Genomic DNA, 21,395 nt, shown 5'->3' with positions numbered 1-21,395 from the left:
CTTCTTCCCATGGGCCTGCCCCCGCCCCCAGTGCTTTGGGGAGACTGGTGGAGAAAGGCGAGGGGGTGGGAGTGTTAGGGGAAATGATGTCCTGAGCTAATCCCATACAGGCGTTGTGGACCCCACCCCCACTCCAGACTAAAGCCATCAAGACACTGGGAAAAGACAAATCCCATCCCCACCAAAGGGAGGGTGGCTGGGACCTGAGGGTGGGGTTAAGCAGCCAGGTTGGGTATAAAAACCAAACACATGGGCCTTGGGGGCCTCGCTATCGCTCGCCTCCTGGCTCGAGGCTCCTGGCTCGCGGCTCCTGGCTCATGGCCAGCTCTCAGAGCGCCATTTGGGATTCCAGATCGGCAGATCAGGTAGGACTCATTTAAAACTTTGTCTCCCACTTTTCTCCCTGAGCTGTACATTTCCTCATTTCCCCTTCCTTTGTAAACAAACCTTTTATTAACCTTTCGTGTGCGCCTGCAGTAGAGCATTGCTAAGTCCTTTTAAGCAGGCGGGTGAGGACCCACAGTCAGGCACCCCGTTTTGTATTGGGGCTGCCCTATAACAGGAGGAGGGACTGCAGGCCTGGCCAGACAGGGGAGAGGGCAGGCGGGAGGCTGGGGCTCTCCCCCAGGTGACCAGAGCAGGGGTCTCGGCAGGTGAAGCTGACTTTCCGCCCGAGAGTCCTCCGGGGAGGCTCTCCTGGGACGCCGGCCGCCACCCACCAGGCCCGGCTGCTCTTCCCGCAGCGACAGGGCCGGCCTCCTGCTCCCGGAGTAGCTGAGCCCGGGTCCTGGGGCTGAGTCCAGGAGTGGGGAGACCCCCCGGGGGGAGGGCAGGGAAGACTCGGGGGTCTAGGGCGGGCTCCTGCGGCCAGTCCCGGCCCTGGGGGAAGCCGGCCCTCCCTCCCGCCTCTCCCCTTCCCCTTCTCCCGGGCCTGCCCCCTGCCCTGCCTCCTTCCTGCCCACCTCGCACCCGGCGCAGGGCTGGGGCTCACTGTAAAGCTCCCCGGCGACGACGCCCCCCCACCCCGGCCGGGGGCCCCGGGGGAGCGGCCGTCTCGGGCTTGCCCGCGCCCCCGCGCTGGCGCCTCTCCTAGGCCGGGGCCGCCGGCCGGGCCGACCACCGTCCACCCCCGCGCGCCTGGCGCCCCAGCGCCCGCCGTGCAGCCCCGGCCGCCGGCTCCGGGCGCTCAGGGGCGTGCGGGCGGCGAGCGCGCCGGGCGGGCCCCGCGGCCCCGGCCCGGCGCTCCGCACCCGGAAGCGGCCCGCGCAATCAGAGCGCGCCCGCCACGCCCGCGGCGCACACCCGGGACGCGCAGCGGGGCGCGCAGGGCGGGGCCGCGGCTCCCTCCGGGCGGCCGGGCCGCGGCGCCCTCCGCCCGTCCATCAGCCCCTTCCCGCGCTGCCATTGGCTGGCGGCCCGGCCTCCCCGCACCCGCCCCCTAGTTGCTTGGGGTTTACTTCCCCAAAGTACACGGGCCCCACCTTGTGGAGCAACCGCTCCTGCACGGAGGTCCGACGTCCGCCCCGGAGGAGAGGTTTGAGCCAATGGGGGCGGCCACACGCGCTTGTTGGCTGCCACGGGTATCGGTCAAAGGACCTCCCGCCCCCTGTTCCCCGTCCCTTTATGTCATTGGCCGTTCTCGGTGCCAATCCGCCCCTCAGGCTGGGCGATCCGCCCGGCTTCATAGGCGCGAGCCGAAGTCAGTCACGGGCCCCGCCTCCCCGGCGGGGCGGCGGCCAATGGCGGCGCGCGGGGCGCGGAGGGCGCAGCCGGGATTGGCCGGCCGCCGCCCGGCCCGGCCGCAGCACGTTCGGCTGAGCGCGGTGATATAGGCCGGCGCCGAGCACGCGTGTGCGCCGACGCAGCTGCGCGAGGTCTCGCCTTCCGCTGCGCCGCGAGCCAGCTCGTGCCGGTCCCGCTCAGCCGCCAGGTAGGCCGGGCGGCGCGGGGCGCGGGGGGCGCGGGCGGCGCGGGCCCCAACGGCGCGGGCGCTCGCGCGGCTCCCCCGGCGCGTGGCCGAGCCTTCCCGCGTGCGCGCGCCCAACGGCCACGCGGGCCCCGCCGGCCGCCGCCCTCCCGCCCCGCCGGCCGGGCCGGGCCGGGGCCGGGGCGGGGCGGGGCCGGCGGGCCGGGCCGGGCCGGGCCGGGCCGGGGCCGGGCGGGAGGGCGGGGGCGCTCGCGCGGGCCGGGCGCACCTGCGGGGGCGGCGGGCGGGGGCCGGGCAGGTGCCGCCCTTTGTCCGCGCGGCCGCCGGGCGCTGACCCGCCGCCCGCCCCCCGCGGCCGGCACGTGGGTGCCCCGGCGCCCGCGCACCTGCTCCCCGCGCGGCGCCGGCCGGGGCGGGGCCCGAGCGCAGGGACGCGCCCGGGTCGTGGCGGGCGCCCGGCGGCCCCTGCGCGCCGCGAGTCCCCGGTCGGCGCCGCCCGGCCGCCCGCGCCCCGGGGAGCCGCGCCGCGGCGGGGTCGGCGGGCGCCCTGCGCGGCCGCCTCGGGGCGCCCCGGGGCCCGCGAGCCCCGGCCCGGGCTGCCGGCGGGGCGGCCCTTTGTTCCCGCGGGGCCCGCGGCCCCTCCGCGGTGGCCGCTGCGCCGGGGCCGGGCCGGGCCGCGCCCGAGGGCCGGGAGGCGCTCCCGGCCGGCTGAGGGCGGGAAGGGGACCCGCGAAGCCTCGCCTCGCCCCGCCGCCTCGCCCCGTCACCCGGCGGAACCGCCCGCCCGGCCCCGCTGCGTTTCCAGCCGGACCCCGCGGCGCCGGCGCGCAGCGGGCCCGTCACTGAGCCGAGCCCGGACGGCGCCCGCGAGGAGGTCGCGGCCCAGCGGGGTCGGGGGCGGCCCCCCCCCCCCCGCCTGCAGCGCAGTCCGCCCCGGGCCCTTGTCGAGGGTGGCCGCTTGCCGGCGCCCGGGCCAGCTCTCTGCCTCCCGGGCGGGGCGAGCCCGGAGCCGCGGGAGGACCTTGGGCGCCGCCGGCCCTGGAGCCTGCGAGCCGGGTTGCTGGGTGAGGCCCGGGCGCCTCCCGGCCGGTGCCCCTGCGCCCGCGGGCGGCCGGCCGGGCCTGCCCGGGGCTGTGGTCGAGGCGGCTGCTGGGGCCGCTGCGAGGCTGAGCCGGCTCCTGCGGCGGTGGCTGCTGTCTGCGGGCCGGGCGCGCCCGCGCCTCTTCAGGGCCGCTCAGTCTTGTCGGGAGCCCGCGGGGCGGCTGCAGGCTGGTGGGCGCTGGGCTGGCTGGGGGTGTCCCCTGGGGGTCTCCACCTGTGCTTGCTGTGCCGGCAGGCAGAGGCTCCGTCGCCTTAAATTAAGTATCTAAATATTTAAAAGTAAAAGTTTCTTTCCTCTTGACCAGAAAGGACGCAGATTGTTGCCTGGGTAAGGCCAGGTGACTGGATTGTAACTTTGGGGAGGGGGAGGGATGCTGAAAAAGAAAAGCTGGTGAATTGTTTTCCCATTTTTGTAAGTTTTATTCTTTCAGAAAGATTATTTTTAGGATCACGTGACATTTCCAGAAGCGTCATAACAGACACGGTGAACTCTTCCAGCTTTCTCTGACTGGAACTGGTGACGTGATCGCGGCTCTTAGACCAGAGCTAAGGCGCTGGCGTTGGGGGCGCCAGTAGTTGCGTGGCCTGCCCCACCGGGGTTCCCCGTCTTTGTGCCGGGCTCCGGGCTGAGCCAGCGCGCACCTGGGCCTGCTGTGTCCTGGTGGGCCTCCGCTCTGGGACTGTTGTCCCGGTGACCTTGAGCACCGGCGCTCACTCTCATCATGCCCGGTGTTCCGAGTAGTTTTGGATTTGGAGAAGGCACCAGAGGGGTGACTGAGCTCTGTTACTGCATCAGGGGTGCGTCGCATCCACTTGGCCTGGGTCACTTGGTCAAGGCGGTGCCTGCCAGGTTGGTGTCTTCTCTCCACGAGAGCCTGCCGCCAAGTCCAGCCCCCAGTCCCGGGGAGGGCTGACTGCACTCTGCCCTCCAGAGGGAGGAGAATCAGCCTGTGCATCTCCGTGAAAGCTGTTGGAACGTACCTGGGGGGAGACCCCTGGAAGTGATGTAAAGGCCTTGTTCTGTTTAAGGTCCCCCCCAGTGCCAGCATTCAGCGTGAGTCTTCCTGTGGCTGTTGCTGTGAGAGGAACAGTCTCTTTCCTTTGCTGCTTCTACGGCGTCTGCAGCTCCTCCGTGAGAACACTTGTCTCTTCTCCCGTTTGCGTTTCATGTTTTACTTCGTGTGCTTAGCCGTGGTCCAGCTGGACTCAGAGGGGAGAGGAAATAGGGAACCCGAAGAACGGGAGGGGGAGCATGAGGGCCGCAGGGTGTTTGGGCATATGAGGTGAGGGGCTGCCCTCCTGAGCTGCAGAAGGGGATGTGGTGGGTAGGCGGAACACGAGTCCCTTGTACTGGATGCGGCCTTGCGGGAGACCCCACGCTCGGCACCCGGCCACCGGGCTTGCTGTGAAGACAAAACTGGGAACCGTTTCCGTCGGGGCTGGGATGGGCCTGGGCAAGATTCTGGCCCTGTGTGCTGGGGGCGATGTCCTCCCTCCCCACGCGTGCCTGTGGGCTGGCGGGCCGCCGGGGCCGCTGTGGCCCGTGACCGCCTGGCACGGAAATCCTGGAGCCCTTCAGGAACCGTTGTGGACCAAGCCCTTGCTGCTCGCGCTGCCTGGAGCTGGACGTTTTGTGCCGTCTCGGTAGCGCTTAGCTCAAGGGAGGGACAAGCCAGAGCTGCCCTGACCATCCCGACCGCTGTGTCCGAGATCCTGGGGGGCGAGGGGTCACCAGGGCTTCGCCGCGGGCACTGGGGCCGCAGGGCCGCCTTGAGCCTCTGTTAAGACTTGGCCGACGCCGCGGTTTCACAGACGGAGGCGCAGACGAGACCCACTTAGGACGGCCCCATGAAACCTGACTGCGGAATTGAGGCTGGGAGGGAGGTTGGGGAGCAAGTGGGGGGGCCCAGTGGCTGCGGTGGAGCACGGTGGGGCTGCAGTGGGGACGGACACCTGGGAGGGGCCGGCCTGTGCCCCGAGGCGCCCTGTGGTGTAAGGCAGCATCCTCGGCCAGGGTGACGGGGTGAATAAAAAGGCTCCATCTTCTCCCTGCTCAGAAAGCCGCCGCCTGCAGCAAGGCCGGAACCCGGGGGCCACCGGTCCCTCATCCCCACACCCCTGAAGCGCTGCTTTCCGGGCTCTGCCAGGGCCTTCAGGCCCGTCTTAGATTAGCCGGCCCGAGTCCTCTCCACGGAGCCGCGGGGATGGGTCTTGGGGGACGTGGATGGCGCGGAGGGGGCTGCCCCTCCGCCAGCAGAGCACTTGGTGTCCTCTCGGGTCCTGGCGTGAACAGCGCTGACCGGTAGGTGCTTTAACCAGTCCCGGTGCGTGGGTCCCCCTGCGTGTCCCCGGCTTCGGCTGCTGCAAAGGAGCGGCTGAAGGCGGACGGCGCCTTTTTGTATTTCTCTGTCGGTGCGGCTGCGAGGCCCGGCCAGTGTGACCGAGGGCTTTTCCTCGGCGCCTTCCGTGTGCCGGCGCGGCGCGCAGGTGCTGCTCTGGCGGCTGTTTCCCGGCACTTCTGCCCCCTTGCCATGTCGTCTCAGCGGTGCGGGACCCTCGGTGCCCCCCACATCACCTTCCAGGCCTGAGCCCATTTGTCCTCTCCACCCAACAAGGGGGTCCCCAGATCAAAGTGCAGATGGCGCCTCCCCGGGTCCTGAAGCGACCAGATGCCCCTCGCGCCCCTGTGTGAGCCCCCAGTCTGGTCTGAGGCCTTTGCTCAGCCCAAGGACACGCAGCTTTTCTCCAGGGCTGCTTCAGTGTCAGGTTGTCCCTGGGCCGTGGCAGCTCACCGCGTGGGGCCGCGGGGCACACGCCGCACCTGCCGCACCTGCCTCCCGCGCCCGGCGCCCCGCGCTGCAGTGCAAACCAGTCGGCACTGAGCCGTGGGCTTATTTTCTGCTTCGTGGTCTGTTTCTTCAAGTGTCCAGGTTCCTTCAAAATCCGCTCGCGTGTGTCTGGACAGCAGGCGAGGCGGCTCTGCGCGCGCGTTAAAGGCCGTCCCACGGGGCGCGGCTCGCGTGGACGTTGCGTTTAGAGCCAGTTCCTGCGGACACTCGCAGCGCCCCGGGGGGACCTGGCGTGGTCCTCGCTGCCGGTGCCCGTGGTGGCAGGCGCGGTTTCCATGCGGCGACTACAGCACAACCGCCTGCCTGTCTCCTGGGAGGGCCGAGTGGGGCGCCTGGGCTCCGGCCGCCCCCTCCTGTGTGCTCCCTGGGGGGGGTGCCGGCCTGTTCTTCAGACCCGCGGCCTCTGCTGTGGTGGGGCGCAAGCACTCGGGTCGGTCTGCGGTTCTTCCTGCCCGCTCCCCTGCCCTGTCGGGAGCTGACGGGACGCACGCTCGGGGCCTCGCGTGGGGATGGGCGGGCTGCCTGAGGGTGTGCCGCTCGCCTGTCCTCCACCTGCGCCTCGCCTGTTCTCCTCTTGGCATGAGTGGAGCGCGTCAGCCTCTGGCCCACTTGCTCTGGGCCCTGGCCCTGCGCGGCGTGGGGCCGCCGGGTTCTTCCCTCACTGCCCTGAGTGACGCGGCCTTCGCTCGTCAGCCTGGGACCCTGGATGGACCTAAATGCCTATGGCGCTCGTGGTGGCGGCTGGAGGAGGGCGGCCGGCCGGGGGAAGCTGCCTTCCGGCTCCTCTTTCCGCGCGCCCGAGGGCGTGGGTCTAAAAGCTGGGTATTTCCTAGGGGTCTCCTGGTTTCATAAATGCACTTGGCAGAATTGATGACAGGTGGGGAATTTCTTGAACATCGCCAGTCGTCTGGGAACTTGGGATTAAGTAGACATTTGAAAGTTCAGAGGGAGTTTCTCACACATGAGAGTTCATTCAACAAAAAGTCAGTAAGCACGTCCGGCTGGGAGGCCGCGCGGACGCTGGCGAGTGTGTATCTCGCGTCTGGACAGTGTTCCGTGCTCTCCGCGGGGGAGGAACGGTACCGAGGTCCTCCCTGGGGGTCATTGGCCCCTGCCTGGGATCGCTCGCTGCGCTTCCCCGGCAAGTCCGCCGCGGTCTCGTCAAGAGGCAGAGGAGATGCATTTCTTTTCAGGCGGATTTCAGGTGAAACTGATTTACTTTGGGAAACATTCAGTTTCTAGACCTGAACCCTTGAGAGCTGGGGAAAATGGACCGGACAGAAGCTTCCTTCACCGCCAGGTCCCCCTGCTGGTGCCAGTCAGGTCCCGTGGAGCGGGCTGGAGTGGGGAGTGGGTCGCGCTAAAGGGGCTTCAGAGGGGTGACGTGGAGCTGGCCCTCTAGTTAGGGGTGATGGCGGCCTTTGCTGCGCTTTTATTTTTGATCTTTTTCTGGAAGCAACACGTGCTCACCCCCGCCATCCTGGCCCTGCGGAGGCCGCTGGATGGGACCTGGGCGTGGCTTCTGTTGCGTGTTTTTCGAGGGCTAGTTGATCAAAATTCATGATTTTTTTCCTGTGTGAAACTTGGGCTCTCAATACCTTTTGTGCACCTTGCCCCCACTTAACGTCTTTGAGCGCTTCCTGGCTTCGCCACTGGCCTTTTTACCAGCTGCGCACAGGGCCGCTCTGTGTTCTGTTTCCAGAACGTCCTTTGCTTTTTGCAGCGCTGGGGGCTCGCCCCTGTCGCTGGCTGAGAACCCTGTGTTTGTTACGTGACGTCGCGTGGTCTGTTGATCGCCTCAGTTCTTCTCACCCCTAAAGGACATCTGAAGTGCCCGCTGCCTCTTGGGGTCCAGGTTGCTAGGGTCTGACATAAAGCCAGAAAGACACCCTCACTGCTGCTTTGTCGTGGCTTCCTGGAGGGCAGCAGTCCTCGTGGGGATGCCGACGATGAGCAGTGATCAGCGCGCGAGGGTGTCCTTTGGCACATGGACGCCCGCACCAGACCCAGTCCTCTAGCAGCCTTGGAGAGACGTGGCCAGTGTGTGCTTTACTTGGAGAGCGTGTGGCCTCCGGGCAGGGTCTTCACTCGCGGCCGCTGGCGTACAGTGACCTTGGGGATGGGCCGCCTGCCCTCCAGGGGAGGAGAGGCTTCGGGAGCTTGGGTCTTCGCGGTCCTTGCCCTCGGAGCAGACTTCCTCTCCAGTGAAAGGCTCATCTTGCTCCTCAGTGTCACCAGCGAGCCCTTGCGGAAATGTCCCCCGGGTAGGCAGGGCACTGAGCCCCCCAGTCTCAGCTGCTGTTCGGAGCTGTCACATACTTAGCCTTGCAGTTAAGACTGCAGTTTTGCAGAGAGCTGTGGACATGGCAGTGATGCCCCCCCGCCCACGGTCACCAACTGGAGGCCAGGGGCTGGTGTCCAGGGTTGCTGGATAAGTGTGCTGGGTCCTTGCTTGGTGGACGCAGCTTGTCACGCACAGTGCATCCCAAGCTGGCCAGAAAGCTCCAGCTTTTCTGCGATGGCTCCTTTGGAATTTGTGAATTGAATGTGACGAGACAGGAGTGAGGCGCTGCCGGCCCGCGTGTCCCCAGGCCGTGGTTTCAGATGTGGGTTGGGATGGAGGCATCTGCAGGGGTTGAGTCTACTGTGCAGCGTCCAGTCCTCTGGCCCATGTGGGGGAGTTGGGGGGTTGGGGGGGTGGGTGGCGCACACTGGGAGTGATGATGGACAGACAGGGCTGCCCACAGGCCTGTCAGGCCTGGTCTTGGCCCCAGAAGAACTTCCCAGTGTTCTGCCTTTCTGGGCTGTGCCGATGGTGGGTCTGGGGTCTTAATCCTCGTGTCTGTTGCGGTATCCTCGGGATTCTTTTTTAAATGTGGAGGCATTTTTTATTTAGAATTTTTGAGGCATAATTTATAAGTGATAAGACTTCAGGGTTTGAGTTTTCCAGTAGCCTGTATCCATAGGACCAGCTCCCTCCGGGAATGACTGGCTGCTTTCTAGCACCTTCTGCCACTTTCTCTTTGGCCTTTTCTTAGAGTCAACATTGTCTGCTGTCTTAACTTCTGGAGAACCCGACAGACAGGCAGTCTGACAAACAGTGATCCACTTTTCTTGTAGAACATTCTATGGCAATCTCCTTTTGTGCGAGATGTTGAATGAATAACGGCTTTTTTTTTAATAATTTTTAAAATATTTATACAAGAGCTGGGTACAGGCCAGAGGCACGGGAGGGTGAGAGGATTCACCAGAGACAGAGTGGGGAGCAGAACAGGCAGATTAAACGAAATACATTGCTGAGGGGAGCAGTGGGCAAGACAGGAAGAGGTCTGCCGTGCCGTGGGGGTTTCTCCCTGGCAAGTCGGGGATCGAACTCGCTCTGCAGAGGCTATGGACAGCTTCACAGCATGGCGCTCAACCTGCTGCACCACCGGGGAGGCCCCTGAATGCAACTTTTTATCCTTGTTGTATGTGGGACCTGTAACTTTTGGGAGTTGAAGATCATGTGAGAAGCTGAGTCTGCTCTTGAGAAGCCGAATGTTGGATGAAGCTTGCTTGCTTATCTCCACAGGTTTTAGCTGACTGTGGCTGGTGGACAGTACTGGAAGCCTTGGGCTACTTAGGAACCCGTCCCCCTCCCTCCTCTTGGAGCAGTGAAGCCATGTAGTTCTTTTCACTAGCACTGTCCATCATTTGTCACGAGATTTTCTTTTTTTTTTTCAGTTTTATTGCTATAAAATTAACAGGAGAATTATGTTTAAGTGCCGCTGCCATTTCTGTGGTGCTCATTTCTCACGTTGACTGCTGCCCGAGAGCCCTCGCTTCCTCTTGCTGGGGCCTGTGGCGAGTGGGGCACGTGTCCCCGTGGGGACTTCGGTCTCCACGTCGCTGGGGCCTGTCTGAGGGTGGCAGGTTCGGCTGCAGATGAAGAGCCATGTGTTCGGGAAGGCAGACCTGCTGCCCGAGGACCTGGTTTGCGCCGATTCGGCCGCGTGGGGTGAGGTGTGGGCGTGCTCCTGTCGCTGGGCTGTGGGGTCCTGGCCCGGTGCGGCCGGACCGGTACCAGCTTTCAGAGCTCCTTCCTGGCATGATCGCATGAGCCCGGCTGCCGCCCTGAGGTGTGAGCGCGGGTGCGCGGGTCCTGCAGCCGGAGCAGGAGGCGCCCCCCCCCCCGCCTGGACCTGCAGGTGGCACATTTGTATTTTGGAAAACACCAGAATCAAGACTTCCAGCCCCCCTGTCAGCACAGCTTCCCGGGGCAGAGGCGCTCCTTTTCCCAGGGCCTCGCACCTGTGTGCGGCCTGTCTGCCGAGGCGGGGCAGAGGTCGGTGGTGGTGTGGCGAGCGCGCACGTGGGCCGCAGCCTCGGGTCCTGCTCCCGTGGGTCTCCTCCCCGCTGCCCTCCCTGCGCTGCCCTCCCTGCTTTCTCGCTCCAGGGGGGCTGGGGAGAGGCTGGGCCATAAATTTGTTTCTTGGCTTTGGTGCAACAGGTCGCAGAGGGACGGACACGCGTGAAGATGCGGACCAGCCCGGGGTGGGCAGGTCTCTGCACCCGCTTGTTAGGAATTGACCTCACGAAGCCTGTTTTGCCTGCCCCTTCAAGCGGAAGTCGCGTTTCCCGTGTTGGCCTTTCTGCTGCAGGTAGCCTGCGCGCCCCCCTGTGTTGCACCACGTGTGAATTATTTCCTCAAGTGAACAGTTGGGTCATCTCTGTCGAACTTGCTCCTCAGGAAGCCCTTCTGCTAGTGACCGGCCACTGTGCTCTGCCCTGGGAGCGCAGCCCTGGGCCGGGGCTGAGCTGGCTCGTTGCGTAAACACGTCTCGAGTAGGTGCCTCCTTTCTCTTACGTTTATTCTTGGTCCCGTGATGAAGTAAGCAAAACGCATATTTAGAATTTCTAAGCGCTGTGGTTTCTGTTTTGAAGATGCCAGAAACGTCTCTGAAGGTGTGCGGGTGTCGTCGGGCCATGTGCTCCTGCCTTGGCACAGGCCCCCTGGGGTGGGCCATGGAGGCGCCGATGTCGGCTGGAGAAACCTTGGATTTGGGGGGATTTGTTGCCGTGGTTTTTCTACCTGATCTCATCTGATTTCAGTAAACCTGCATGTTTAAAGTCTCACCTGGCCTCTGGGTGTCTCTGTTCTTGTAACGCGTGTCTGTTAAAAACCGGGCATTTGCAGGTGCCCTACTTGGCTTGGAGCTGGTGTTGGCCGAATGGCTTGGCCGCGGCCTCTTCTCTCCCCTCGTGCAAGGCCTTCCAGGCTGACCGTCACTGCCCTTGTTCCCACAGGTTGCATTGACCAAAGCAATGGTGATGGAGAAGCCGAGTCCCCTGCTGGTCGGGCGGGAGTTCGTGCGGCAGTACTACACGCTGCTCAACCAGGCCCCTGACATGCTGCACAGGTGAGCAGCCGCGTCCCGAGCCAGCACCCTGGAGGCCAGAGTGCGTTCCGCGCCAGGGCCACTAGGTGATGGGTGACAAGGCCACGAGCAGGTTAAAACAATCTACAGATGGAAGTGAAAATGGGGCTCAGGACCTGACTCGGACGCACGTCCTCAGCTCCACAGGCCTGGGAGCTCCACTGGGCCTGCCCGCGCAGACTGTGGTGTGTATCCCGTCATGAGAGGGGAGCGCCGGGTCTGTGGCGTTGTGCTTCAAAGCACGGGGGCATCTCCGGGTTGTGGGGGGCGGCGCCTGCTTGTCAGTCAGCAACAGGTGCGGGAGGCGGCCTTCTCTGAGCACGCAGGCCTGCTGAGCGTCTTCGCCCATGGCCCTTAGCTTTCAGGGTGGGTCTGCAGGCATCGCCGCTGCAGGGCCTGTGTCAAGGAACTGCCGCCCCCAGCCCTTCCTGCTCTGCCTGGGGCTGGCTGCCGTCCCTCTCTGGAGGCCGGGAGTCAGCCTGGGGCTGCCTGGGTGGGTACCGGAGCCCTCCTGCACGTCCCACTGCATGTCTGCTGGACTGGCCCTTTTTTTTTTTTAAGATTTGTTTATGCACACAAGAGCTGGGGTGCAGGCCAGAGGTGTGGGGGGTGAGAGGATTCACCAGAGACAGAGCGGGGAACAGAACAGGCAGAGGTACTGAAATCTACTGCTGAGGGGAGCAGCGGAGAGACAGGAGGGGTCTGCTGAGCCATGTGGGTAGCTCCCTGCCCGGGGATCGAACTCATGCTGCAGAGGCTGCGGAGAGCTTCACAGTGTGGTGCTTAATCCCCGCGCCACCAGGGAGGCTCCTGGACTGGCTTTTGCTCTGTACTTGACCAGCTTGAGAACTGGATACCTCGGTGTCCAAATTGATAAGTTCATTTTGAGTTCTTGCTCTGAAAATGGAAATTTTTCCTTGTGTTTAAGACTTCGGAGTTTCAGAACACTTAAATATATTCCCTTTTTGAGTTTTAGTTACTTTTAAAAAGTGTGGAAGGAGAGTTAACTACACTTTTAGGGGACAAAACTAGAACAAGTGTCCAGATTTTTTCTTCATATGAAAGCTTTGCTGTGTGATCTTAGAAGTCAGGTGACTTTGGGATTTAAAAAGGGAGGATGGGGGGTTGAAAGACGCGCCCCACACACATCAGCAGGCCCTCGTGGGTGCTGTTCATTGATCTTGAGACTCCTGTTCACGGAGGGACACGGGGCTGGCTGGGGCCACCTCGCAGTGACCATGGAAGGTACTGCCAGATGGGCCTTCTCGAGGACCCAGCCTGTCCCCTGGGGTGGCCGCTCGGGGCTGGCTGCAGGAAGTGGCATGACGTGCGGGGCTCATTTGTGAGAGCTTGTATCCCTGGGGCCCAGAGCTTGTGTCCCTGAGAGTGGCTGCGCTGAGAGGCGGCGTCCCGGCTGGCGCGGGGTGCCTCAGGGCTCGAGTCTGAAGTTCTCGATGCATCGGCAAGAATTGTTACAGTCTTCCTAAAACCCCCTGGGGGTGTTGCAGCGGCGCCCGGCCCACCTGGAGGCTTCCGCCCGGGAGAGTGGGGTTGCTTGGCTCCGGCTGCCCGCGCTCTTCAGTGGAAGCGGAAACTTGGACTCAGAGTGGTTCCTGCGTGAACGCTGGGGTCTTCTCTCCCCACCCCGCAAGTGGAGCTGGCATGTCGGCAGCAGAAGTCGGCTGGCACGTGGGGTGGTGCTGGCATAGAGACGAGAAGACCCCCTTTCTGACCTCGGGTGTGACGGGCCGGGTGTCTCGTCTGCAGGTTCTATGGAAAGAACTCTTCGTACGTCCACGGGGGCCTGGATGCCAACGGCAAGCCGGCGGACGCCGTCTACGGGCAGAAGGTGAGTGCGTGGGCTCCGGCTCAGATGTCCAGGCCCAGGCGCGCAGGGACTGTGGGGCTGCCCAGACTCTTGGCTCAAGAGGGTGTCCCCTGCGCTGCCCTGCAGGGTGGTCCCTGGTGTCCGTCTGTGGACGGGTGCGTTCCCCAGGGGCTGTCACGCTGTGCCCTGGAGCAGTGAAGCAGGCTGCCTGCTCCGTAATGGCAAGTAGGTATTCGCTGGAAAGCTTACAGTGTCTCGCACGCGTTTCGTGGCTCTGTGTGTTCAGGACGGCTGGTGTCTGTGGGGCATCGGCCTGTGCAGGCATCAGGGCAGTTACCTCTGGGGACGCAGTCCAGAGCTGGGCGGGCGGCAGCGCCACGTGCCGTGTTGGGTCTTTGGCCGAGGAAGGCACAAGTTTAAGCCTGCCCTGTGCTCCACCCCCAGGAGATCCACAGGAAAGTGATGTCGCAGAACTTCACCAACTGCCACACAAAGATCCGCCACGTGGATGCGCATGCCACCCTCAACGACGGCGTGGTGGTGCAGGTGATGGGGCTGCTCTCCAACAACAACCAGGCGCTGCGCAGGTTCATGCAGACCTTCGTCCTCGCCCCGGAGGTAGGGCTGGGGTGGGCGCCAGGCGGGTCCTTGGAGAGCTCGGGAGCATGGGCGGGTGGGCTGGTGGGCGGGTGGCCGGAGGCACTTGGACACGTCCTGGACTTGCTGCTGTGCTCCCTGCCCCAAGACCAGTGCAGAGCTGCGCGTCGCATGTGGCGCTTAACGCCTGTCAGGTCCCCTTTCACCTGCGCCAGGGCTTTTGCTCGTCTTCTGTTCCCAGGCTTTTTTTGTGTGTGTGTAGAGCTGGGCTGCAGGCCAGAGGTGTGGGGTGAGAGGACTCACCAGAGACAGAGTGGGGAGCAGAACAGGTGGACCCACTGAAACACGCTGCTGAGGGACAACAGGGAGACGGGAGAGTCTGCTGTGCTCTGTAGGCAGCTCCCTGGCCGGGAACTGAACGCGTGCTGTGGTGGTGACAGCCTGAGATTCACCCCTGGGCCACAGGAAGGCCCCAACTTTGACATTGTTGAGGCGCACCCTCAAGTTGTGTAGCGGGATGTCTCCATTTGGAGCCCGTCTGGTGGCACACCAGCCTTGGGGCTGACGAGGATGCGGGGCGGGGGGCTCCGTCCTGCTGGGCGCCTGTGCATTGTGGGGTGCTTGCAGCCTCGGTGCCTCTGCTCAAGCCCCAGTGCCCTGGCCTGGTATCTCCAGGGCTGTTGTGGGGGCCGCCGGTGTGGAAGGCTCCCCAGGGTCTGCCCAGTGAATGGACGCTCTCGTTGGCATTGCAGGGCTCTGTCGCAAACAAGTTCTACGTCCACAATGACATCTTCAGGTACCAAGACGAGGTGTTCGGCGGTTTTGTCACTGAGCCGCAGGAGGGTAAGTCGCTCGCCTCCTGACGGGAGCAGGTTTCTGAATTTCTCGTGTTCTCTGTTCTCCTGGAGACCTCCTTGTTGTCCAAGCGCATGATAGGCCTGCGTTTCCACCATTCTTAATGGAGGGTGTGTACGGCGGGAGCCCCTGAGCAGAAGTAGACTCCTGGTGGCCACTGCGCCTGCAGGGCAGGGGATGTGCCCACCACTCTTCGCCCTGGAGGAAGATGCTGTTTGGAGGCTGCTTGCCTGTCAATGTCTAACAGCACGTGGGGCACCGTTTGGGGCGTGCAAGGCCTGGACAAGACCCCGCAGGGAAGGCCGCTGTGGCCGGCACCTGGAGCTTGCTCTGACTGGGGAGCCCGGATGTCAGACCCTTCCAGAGGAGGCTGCTGTAGCCCAGGGCCGGGTCTGGGACGGTAGAACCAACGCTCCGGGCTCAGACCCTGTGATCCTCACCCAGACGAGAAGGTCACCTTACGTCTGTTCCTCAGGTCTCTGCTGTGATTTTACCAAAGTGCTGTTTTCTTTTTTTTTGCTTTGCATTTTTCTTATTTCCATTTTGATCATGGTTATTGTTGTGAAAGTGAATGTATTCATGAATTAAACAAATTACTTCAGATTTTTTTTTAATTTAGAATCGGAGGAAGAGGTAGAAGAACCTGAAGACAGACAGCAGACACCTGAAGTAGGACCTGATGATTCTGGAACTTTCTATGATCAGGCTGTCAGGTAAGGAAAACTTTACTCCTGTGTCCAGAACTAAGCGAGAATTGAGGTAGTGAGCTGAAGAGGAGGGGCCGTTGTGTGCTCAGAGTCTCACAGCAATACTTTCCCCAAAGAAATGTTTTACTTTTGGTATTTTTGAGCTAATAGGAACATACAAATTTTTTTTTAAAGATTTATTTATTTTTTATTTATACAAGCACTGGGTACAGTCAGAAGCGCGGGAGGGTGAGAGAATTCACCAGAGCGGGGAACAGAACAGGCAGACCGACGAAATACACTGCTTGGGGGAGCAGCGGGCGGCAGGAGAGGTCTGCGCGTCATGTGGGACCCTCACCGGGCGGCCGGGGATCAAACCAGTGCTGCAGAGGCTGCGGGCAGCTTTGCAACCCAGTGCTCAACCGCTGCGCCACCAGGGGAGGCCCTACAATTTTTGTTTTTAAGATTCTTATTTTTGCATATAAGAACTGGAGTGCAGGCCAGAGATGGGGGGCCGGTGAGAGGATTCACCAGAGACGGTGGGGAGCAGAACAGGCAGATCGACTGAAACACACTGCTGAGGGGAGCAGCGGGGAGACAGGAGAGGTCTGCTGCGCCATGTGGGTCACCTCCCTAGCTGGCGGGGATCAACCTTGTGCTGCAGTGGCTGCCAATAGCTTCATGGTGCTGGCACTTAACCCCTGCGCCACCAGGGAGGCCCAGGTTTAGGTTTCTATGGTTAATTAGTAAATACTTAGGAACTTCTTGCTCCGTCAGTGGAGACAGAATTACGTTGCTCAAATTTCCCATGACAGCAATGATCTGGAGGAGCATCTGGAGGAGCCCGTTGCTGAACCCGAGCCTGATCCGGAGCCAGAAGCAGAGCAGGAATCTGCGTCTGAAATCCAGGAGGAGAAGGCAGAGCCAGCCCTGGAAGAGGCGGCCTCTGAGGATACCCGGAAGAGCCCATCACCGGCCCCTGTGGACCTGGCCCCGGCCGCCTCTGAGGACCTGCGGGTGAGCAGCTCGTCCTCTCCATTCCCCTCCCTCCCCCACAGGGCACGGGGGCACCACTTACCAGTGCACGTCGGGGCTCAGGGGCATTTCTTGATTTATTGAGCCTTATCACCCCAGATGAGAAGTAAAGATAGAGGGTGTCTTATAGAATTAAAAAAGCGACTTATTTTCTCTTTGAGGAAAGAAGACTGCTTTAGACCACTCGTTTCAGCTACCTTTTTGTCACCCTCTCAACAGCCTGTCATCCTTTTAACATTTCATCTTCTACGCTGCAAGTTGCTGCAGTGCAGTAGACACACGATCGTGTATTTTCTCCAGAAAACAGCAAGGCGGAGCAGCCTTCGCCCCGCCCCACCCTGGGGAGTCTAATGAGGGATGTGGGACAGCCGCGGCCCCTTGGAGTCTTGTGCGCCGTTTCGTGGCGCCTGTTCTCCAGAGTGCGGCTCGGCTTCTCCATGGAGCCCGCTTGGCCGGCGTGGCCGGACCCACGCCCCCCCACCCCCGCTCCTCCTAGTGCCTGGCTGTGGAGTGGTGGGTGGGCCAGGGTGGTCTCTGGCCGCTGGTGGGGAGCGGTGGGGGCGGAGCGAGGTGGAGAGGTGGCTGTGGGTGCCAGTGCGAAGGCGTTGACTGGCTCGAGGAGAGAGAGAGTGGCCAGTGATGGCTCTGGGGGCTCTTGTGAGGCCAGGTGGTTCCTGGCTCAGGTCGAGGCACTGGGGTTGGAGAGACGGGCCGAGAGGGCTGTCGTGTGGACTGGGAAAGGTCTTCAGGATGAAGTTAACCAGAGTTGGTGTTATTGAGTCATGGGTTGGGAAACCCGGAGACAGAATTTTCTTTGATGCACACATTTTTTTAAATGGATTGAAAGCAGCTTCTTAGACCCTCAGAGCTTCTCTCTTTGGCTGATGTATGAGCCCTGAGGACTTTGGCTAAATCTGCGAGTGGGGGAAAGCGGAGTCTCAGATGCTGAGGGGGCCACCAGCCTAGTCAGGACAGGGCTGCACGTGCGTCGCCAGGTCGAGGGCTGTGCTCTGCTGACGCTGCATGGCCACGCGCTGCCCTCCACAGACGTTTTCTTGGGCGTCAGTGACCAGTAAGAACCTTCCGCCCAGCGGGGCTGTGCCGGTGACTGGGATACCGCCCCACGTGGTGAAGGTGCCGGCTGCGCAGGTGAGTCTGGGTGGGAATGGGGTGGGAGCAGGTGAGTCTCTGCTGGGTGGGAGTGGGGCCGCACGTGCCCTGGCTGTGGGAGAGAATCGTCACTTTCTAGCCTAAACCTTGGTAACCCAGAATCTTTACAAACATAAAGGGAAGTTTATTTATTTTTTTTTAATACAAAGTTAAAATTAAATTTTTCAGCCACGTCCGGAGTCTAAGCCTGAGTCTCAGATCCCACCGCAGAGGCCTCAGAGAGACCAGCGAGTGCGGGAGCAGCGGATAAACGTGCCCCCGCAGAGGGGCCCGCGACCCAGTAAGAGCCGCTGGGGTAGCTCGGGCGTTGGCGATGAGGGCTCCTTTTGGGGGGCCAGGTGTTAACTGCATGCTTGAAGGAGTGTGGGGTGATGGGATTCGGGGGAGCTGTGTGGGCTCGCGATCCCGGAAGGGCATCTGGCTTCCATGGCTGATCATGTTTCCTCTCAAGTGCGTGAAGCTGGCGAGCAAGGGGATGCCGAGCCACGGAGGGTCGTGCGGCACCCCGACAGTCACCAGCTCTTCATCGGGAACCTGCCGCACGAGGTGGACAAATCGGAGCTCAAGGACTTCTTTCAGAGTAGGTCACCGGCTTCGCCCTCCCTTGTCCAATGCGTGGGCAGGCAGGGCGGGCACCACGCATGACTGTGGGTTTCCTTGCGGGTCCTCCTGTGCTCACGCACTCTGGTGGGCGGCGCCTGTGTGTCACGGGGCCTCTCCCAACAGGCTACGGCAACGTGGTGGAGCTGCGCATCAACAGCGGCGGCAAGCTCCCCAACTTCGGCTTCGTGGTGTTCGATGACTCGGAACCTGTCCAGAAGGTCCTCAGCAACAGGGTGAGCCCCCCTCCAGCAGCACGTCATGGGCTCTTGGGAGTGTGGGTCCCCATGTGGTGTGGCCTGAAGCGGGTGGGGCACGGGGCACCCACACACTTGGGACCCAGCTCCACCTCGCACAGGGGAGGCTGAGAGAGACCTGCCTGGAGATAGAGAAGAGCAGAACTCCTGAGAACCCAGGTGTGGTGGGGGATGTAACCGCCCACGTGCAGAGATGTCTGCGGTCCCTGCCTTGGTGCAGAGCCACTGCCTGGGCACCTGGGCAGCAGGAGGCCCCATGTGGGGTGGGCTCTGATGGGCCCCGCACCTCTTTGGGCTCCTCCGGGAGGTTGCCGGTGCTGGCGGTCGGTCGTGGAACACAAGTGTCAGTGACCCGAGTTAGTTGAAAACCTGACTTGCTGTTTTTGAGGGGAATCAGGTAACTTAAAATGAACCACCCTAGAGCGGCCTTTGCTTCCCCACACTGGGGAGGCGGCACAACCTGTCTGTTGCCAGGGTATGTCGAGCCAGCTCTGTCTGCAGTTCGGTGGGGGCCGTCGGTCCTCCGGCCTCCAGCGCCTGCCCCAGCCCCTGTGCCCATCAGTGCTGCACTTCTTGTCGCCATGCTGGAGGCCGGGGGTGCAGATCTCGCTTCCCGGGGGCCGGGCCATGAGGCCCTTGTGTGCAGGCGGTCGGGCCCTCCAGTGCTGGGTCCTCCCCGTGGGACGTGCTTTGCACAGGCTGCTGCCCTCAAGCTTGTGAAATGTCCCACAGACTCCAAGGCAGGGAGGCCCCAGAGGCTGAATCTGGGTGCCTGGACAGCTTTGTCTCTGTCCATACCCCCCCTGTGGCCTGGAGTCCTTACTGCGCCCGAGGCCCTGCTGGGGAGTTCACTGATCACTGAGCAGATGGCCCGCCGTGCTGGTGCTGGACTAGCTGCTGGGTTCAGCATGGTAGCTTGTGTGCAGAGAATGGCTTGAGGTGAACCCCATCCCTACTGTCCCTCAGGGCTCTGCCCCTGCCCTGTGCCTCAGCCGCCTATCATCAGAGCTGAGTGGGCACGGCCCCCTACCTTGTCACTGCTCTTTCAGACTTTAGCGCCTTTACTGTCCTCGAACGACCTGTATGCCCCGCCCCGGAGCCCTCGACGCTCCTCTGTCAGCATTGCCCAGCGCGTGGAGCACTGCCCTCCAAGGGCTTTGCAGCTTGCACGGAAAAGATCTTACGATCACGTCGCATAGGGCAAGGTTGTTTTGTATTTTTATAAATGTGTAAGTACAGGTGTTCGGTTGGAATTTGAAATATTAGATCTAGAAGCTTCGAAGAGGCCACCTGTTATCCTCTTGGTCCCTTTGGTTTTTTTTTTAACCGACTGAAAGTTTAGTTTTTGGGTATGTTTATTATATCATCCTTCATTTTTGTACAACGTATGACTTCCCGTGAGAGTCCCACCACCAGTTCACCCGCACGCGTGCCTTCCCCACAGCCCTGTGCTCCTCCCACCCTGTCCTGACCCCTCTCCCTCCCCCGCAGAATGTCTCCGGTCTGTGGTTGCCTGTTGATTTTGATGTTTACTTGATCGTAGTTGTTTTTCTTTTTCCTGATCCCTTATTTGGTTCCTCTGCATTCCTGCTATGAGTGAGACCCTCCGATATTTTTCTTTTTCTTTCTGGCTTATTTTGCTGAGCAAGATCTCTCCTAGCTCCACCCATGTTGCTGTGAATGGCATAAGTTTATCTTTTCTGATTGTGGAGTAGTATTCCATTGTGTGATATATACCACATTTTCTTTGTCCAGTCATCTGTTTTGGGTCATTTGGGTTGTTTCCATAGCCTGCCTGTGGTACATAGTGCAGGTGTCGTTTTGAAGTAATGTTTCTGTGTCCTTTGGGTAGATCCTTAGGAGTGGGATTGCCGGGTCACATGGAAGCTCCATCTTCAGTAGCTTGAGGACCCTCCACACAGCTCTCCATAGTGGTTGGCTGATCCCGCCTTCGTATTCAGTGGCCTGCCAGGCCCTGGCTGGTCTGGTGGTGGTGAGGGCACAGCTCTGTCTGCAGGGGTTGAGGGAAGGCGGTGGCGGGGCCCCAGCCGCACTGCCCGGGGCCCAGCCTGGCCAGGGTGGCCGCAGCTGCGTGGATGTACCCCTCATGGCGTGGGGCCCGGCCCGCAGAGGTCTGTGGGTAGGACTGGGGGTCTCTGAGAGCGGTGAGCCTCCCTGCGGGCCGAGCCGGACACCAGGTGCCCGAGACGGGCAGTCAGCTCTCCACGGCCCAGTGAGTGTGCCCTTGTCTTGCAGCCCATCATGTTCCGCGGGGAGGTGCGCCTGAACGTGGAGGAGAAGAAGACCCGAGCGGCGCGGGAGGGCGACCGGCGCGACAGCCGTCTGCGCGGCCCCGGCGGCCCCCGGGGTGGGCTGGGTGCCGGCCTGCGCGGGGCGCGGGGGGCCTGGTGCAGAAGCCGGGCTTCGGCGCAGCGCGTGGTCTGGCCCCCCGACCCTGAGGCCCCGCCCGCCCGCCCGCCCGGATTGCTGGCGGAGCCACAAACTGCTTCTGTTTGTATGATTCACCTGTCTTGTCCCCACTTCCTAGTCCTTCACTTCCAATTTTGTGGAACGATATTTTAGGAAAAATGGATTTTTAAAGAAGAAAAGACTGAACTTCCTTGCTTAGTTTGCATATACAGACTGGATTTTTTTTAACAGCCATTTCCCCAAAGGAATGCGTCTTGCTTATTACTGACATTTGGTATGTTTCATTCATTGGAATATTTCTTATTTTCTACGTTGTTTAAAAAGCCTGTGAGAAATACAGGATTTATAAACATTTTGAATGCGGGCAAAACCCAAATTGTTTCTTGGCGCAGAGCAATGCCATTGCAAAAATCAGTAATTTTGATTCTTGCTGGTTTGCTACAAACTCAATAATAAAAGGTGGAGTTAGTGGAGTTTTTTTTTGCTTTTAACATGTGATCACAAAACAAGGATAAAACGTGTTTTTACCAGTGAGATTTAAATTGTGAGATAGGTTTTCCATGTCTAGAGTGCTTCTCTTGAACTGTTAGATTTTTTAAGTCATTTAGTTTGTATTTGTAAAAAAACAAAAACAAAAAAATCC

At 61.5% G+C, this 21,395-nt stretch overlaps 1 protein-coding gene across 1 annotated transcript; it reads left to right on the top strand.

Annotated features, from left to right (window-relative positions):
* Positions 1-1,850: 1,850 nt before the first annotated feature.
* G3BP1 (G3BP stress granule assembly factor 1) lies at positions 1,851-20,781 on the top strand. The gene is given in 13 exon segments (XM_037500858.1): positions 1,851-1,930; positions 11,164-11,276; positions 13,062-13,143; positions 13,567-13,740; positions 14,472-14,562; positions 15,194-15,287; positions 16,076-16,277; positions 17,343-17,444; positions 17,634-17,745; positions 17,917-18,045; positions 18,192-18,301; positions 20,579-20,714; positions 20,717-20,781. Coding segments are annotated over 12 exon segments (1,392 nt in total). The 5' UTR covers positions 1,851-1,930; positions 11,164-11,181.
* The last annotated feature ends 614 nt before the right edge of the window (positions 20,782-21,395 follow it).

This window comes from Talpa occidentalis, unplaced genomic scaffold (genome assembly GCF_014898055.3).
Source record: "Talpa occidentalis isolate TD23 unplaced genomic scaffold, MPIMG_talOcc4v2.1 talOcc4.9, whole genome shotgun sequence".
NCBI classification, from domain to species: domain Eukaryota; kingdom Metazoa; phylum Chordata; class Mammalia; order Eulipotyphla; family Talpidae; genus Talpa; species Talpa occidentalis.
The sequence above is the reverse complement of the archived record's forward strand: the minus strand, read 5'-3'. Positions and strand labels throughout refer to the sequence as shown.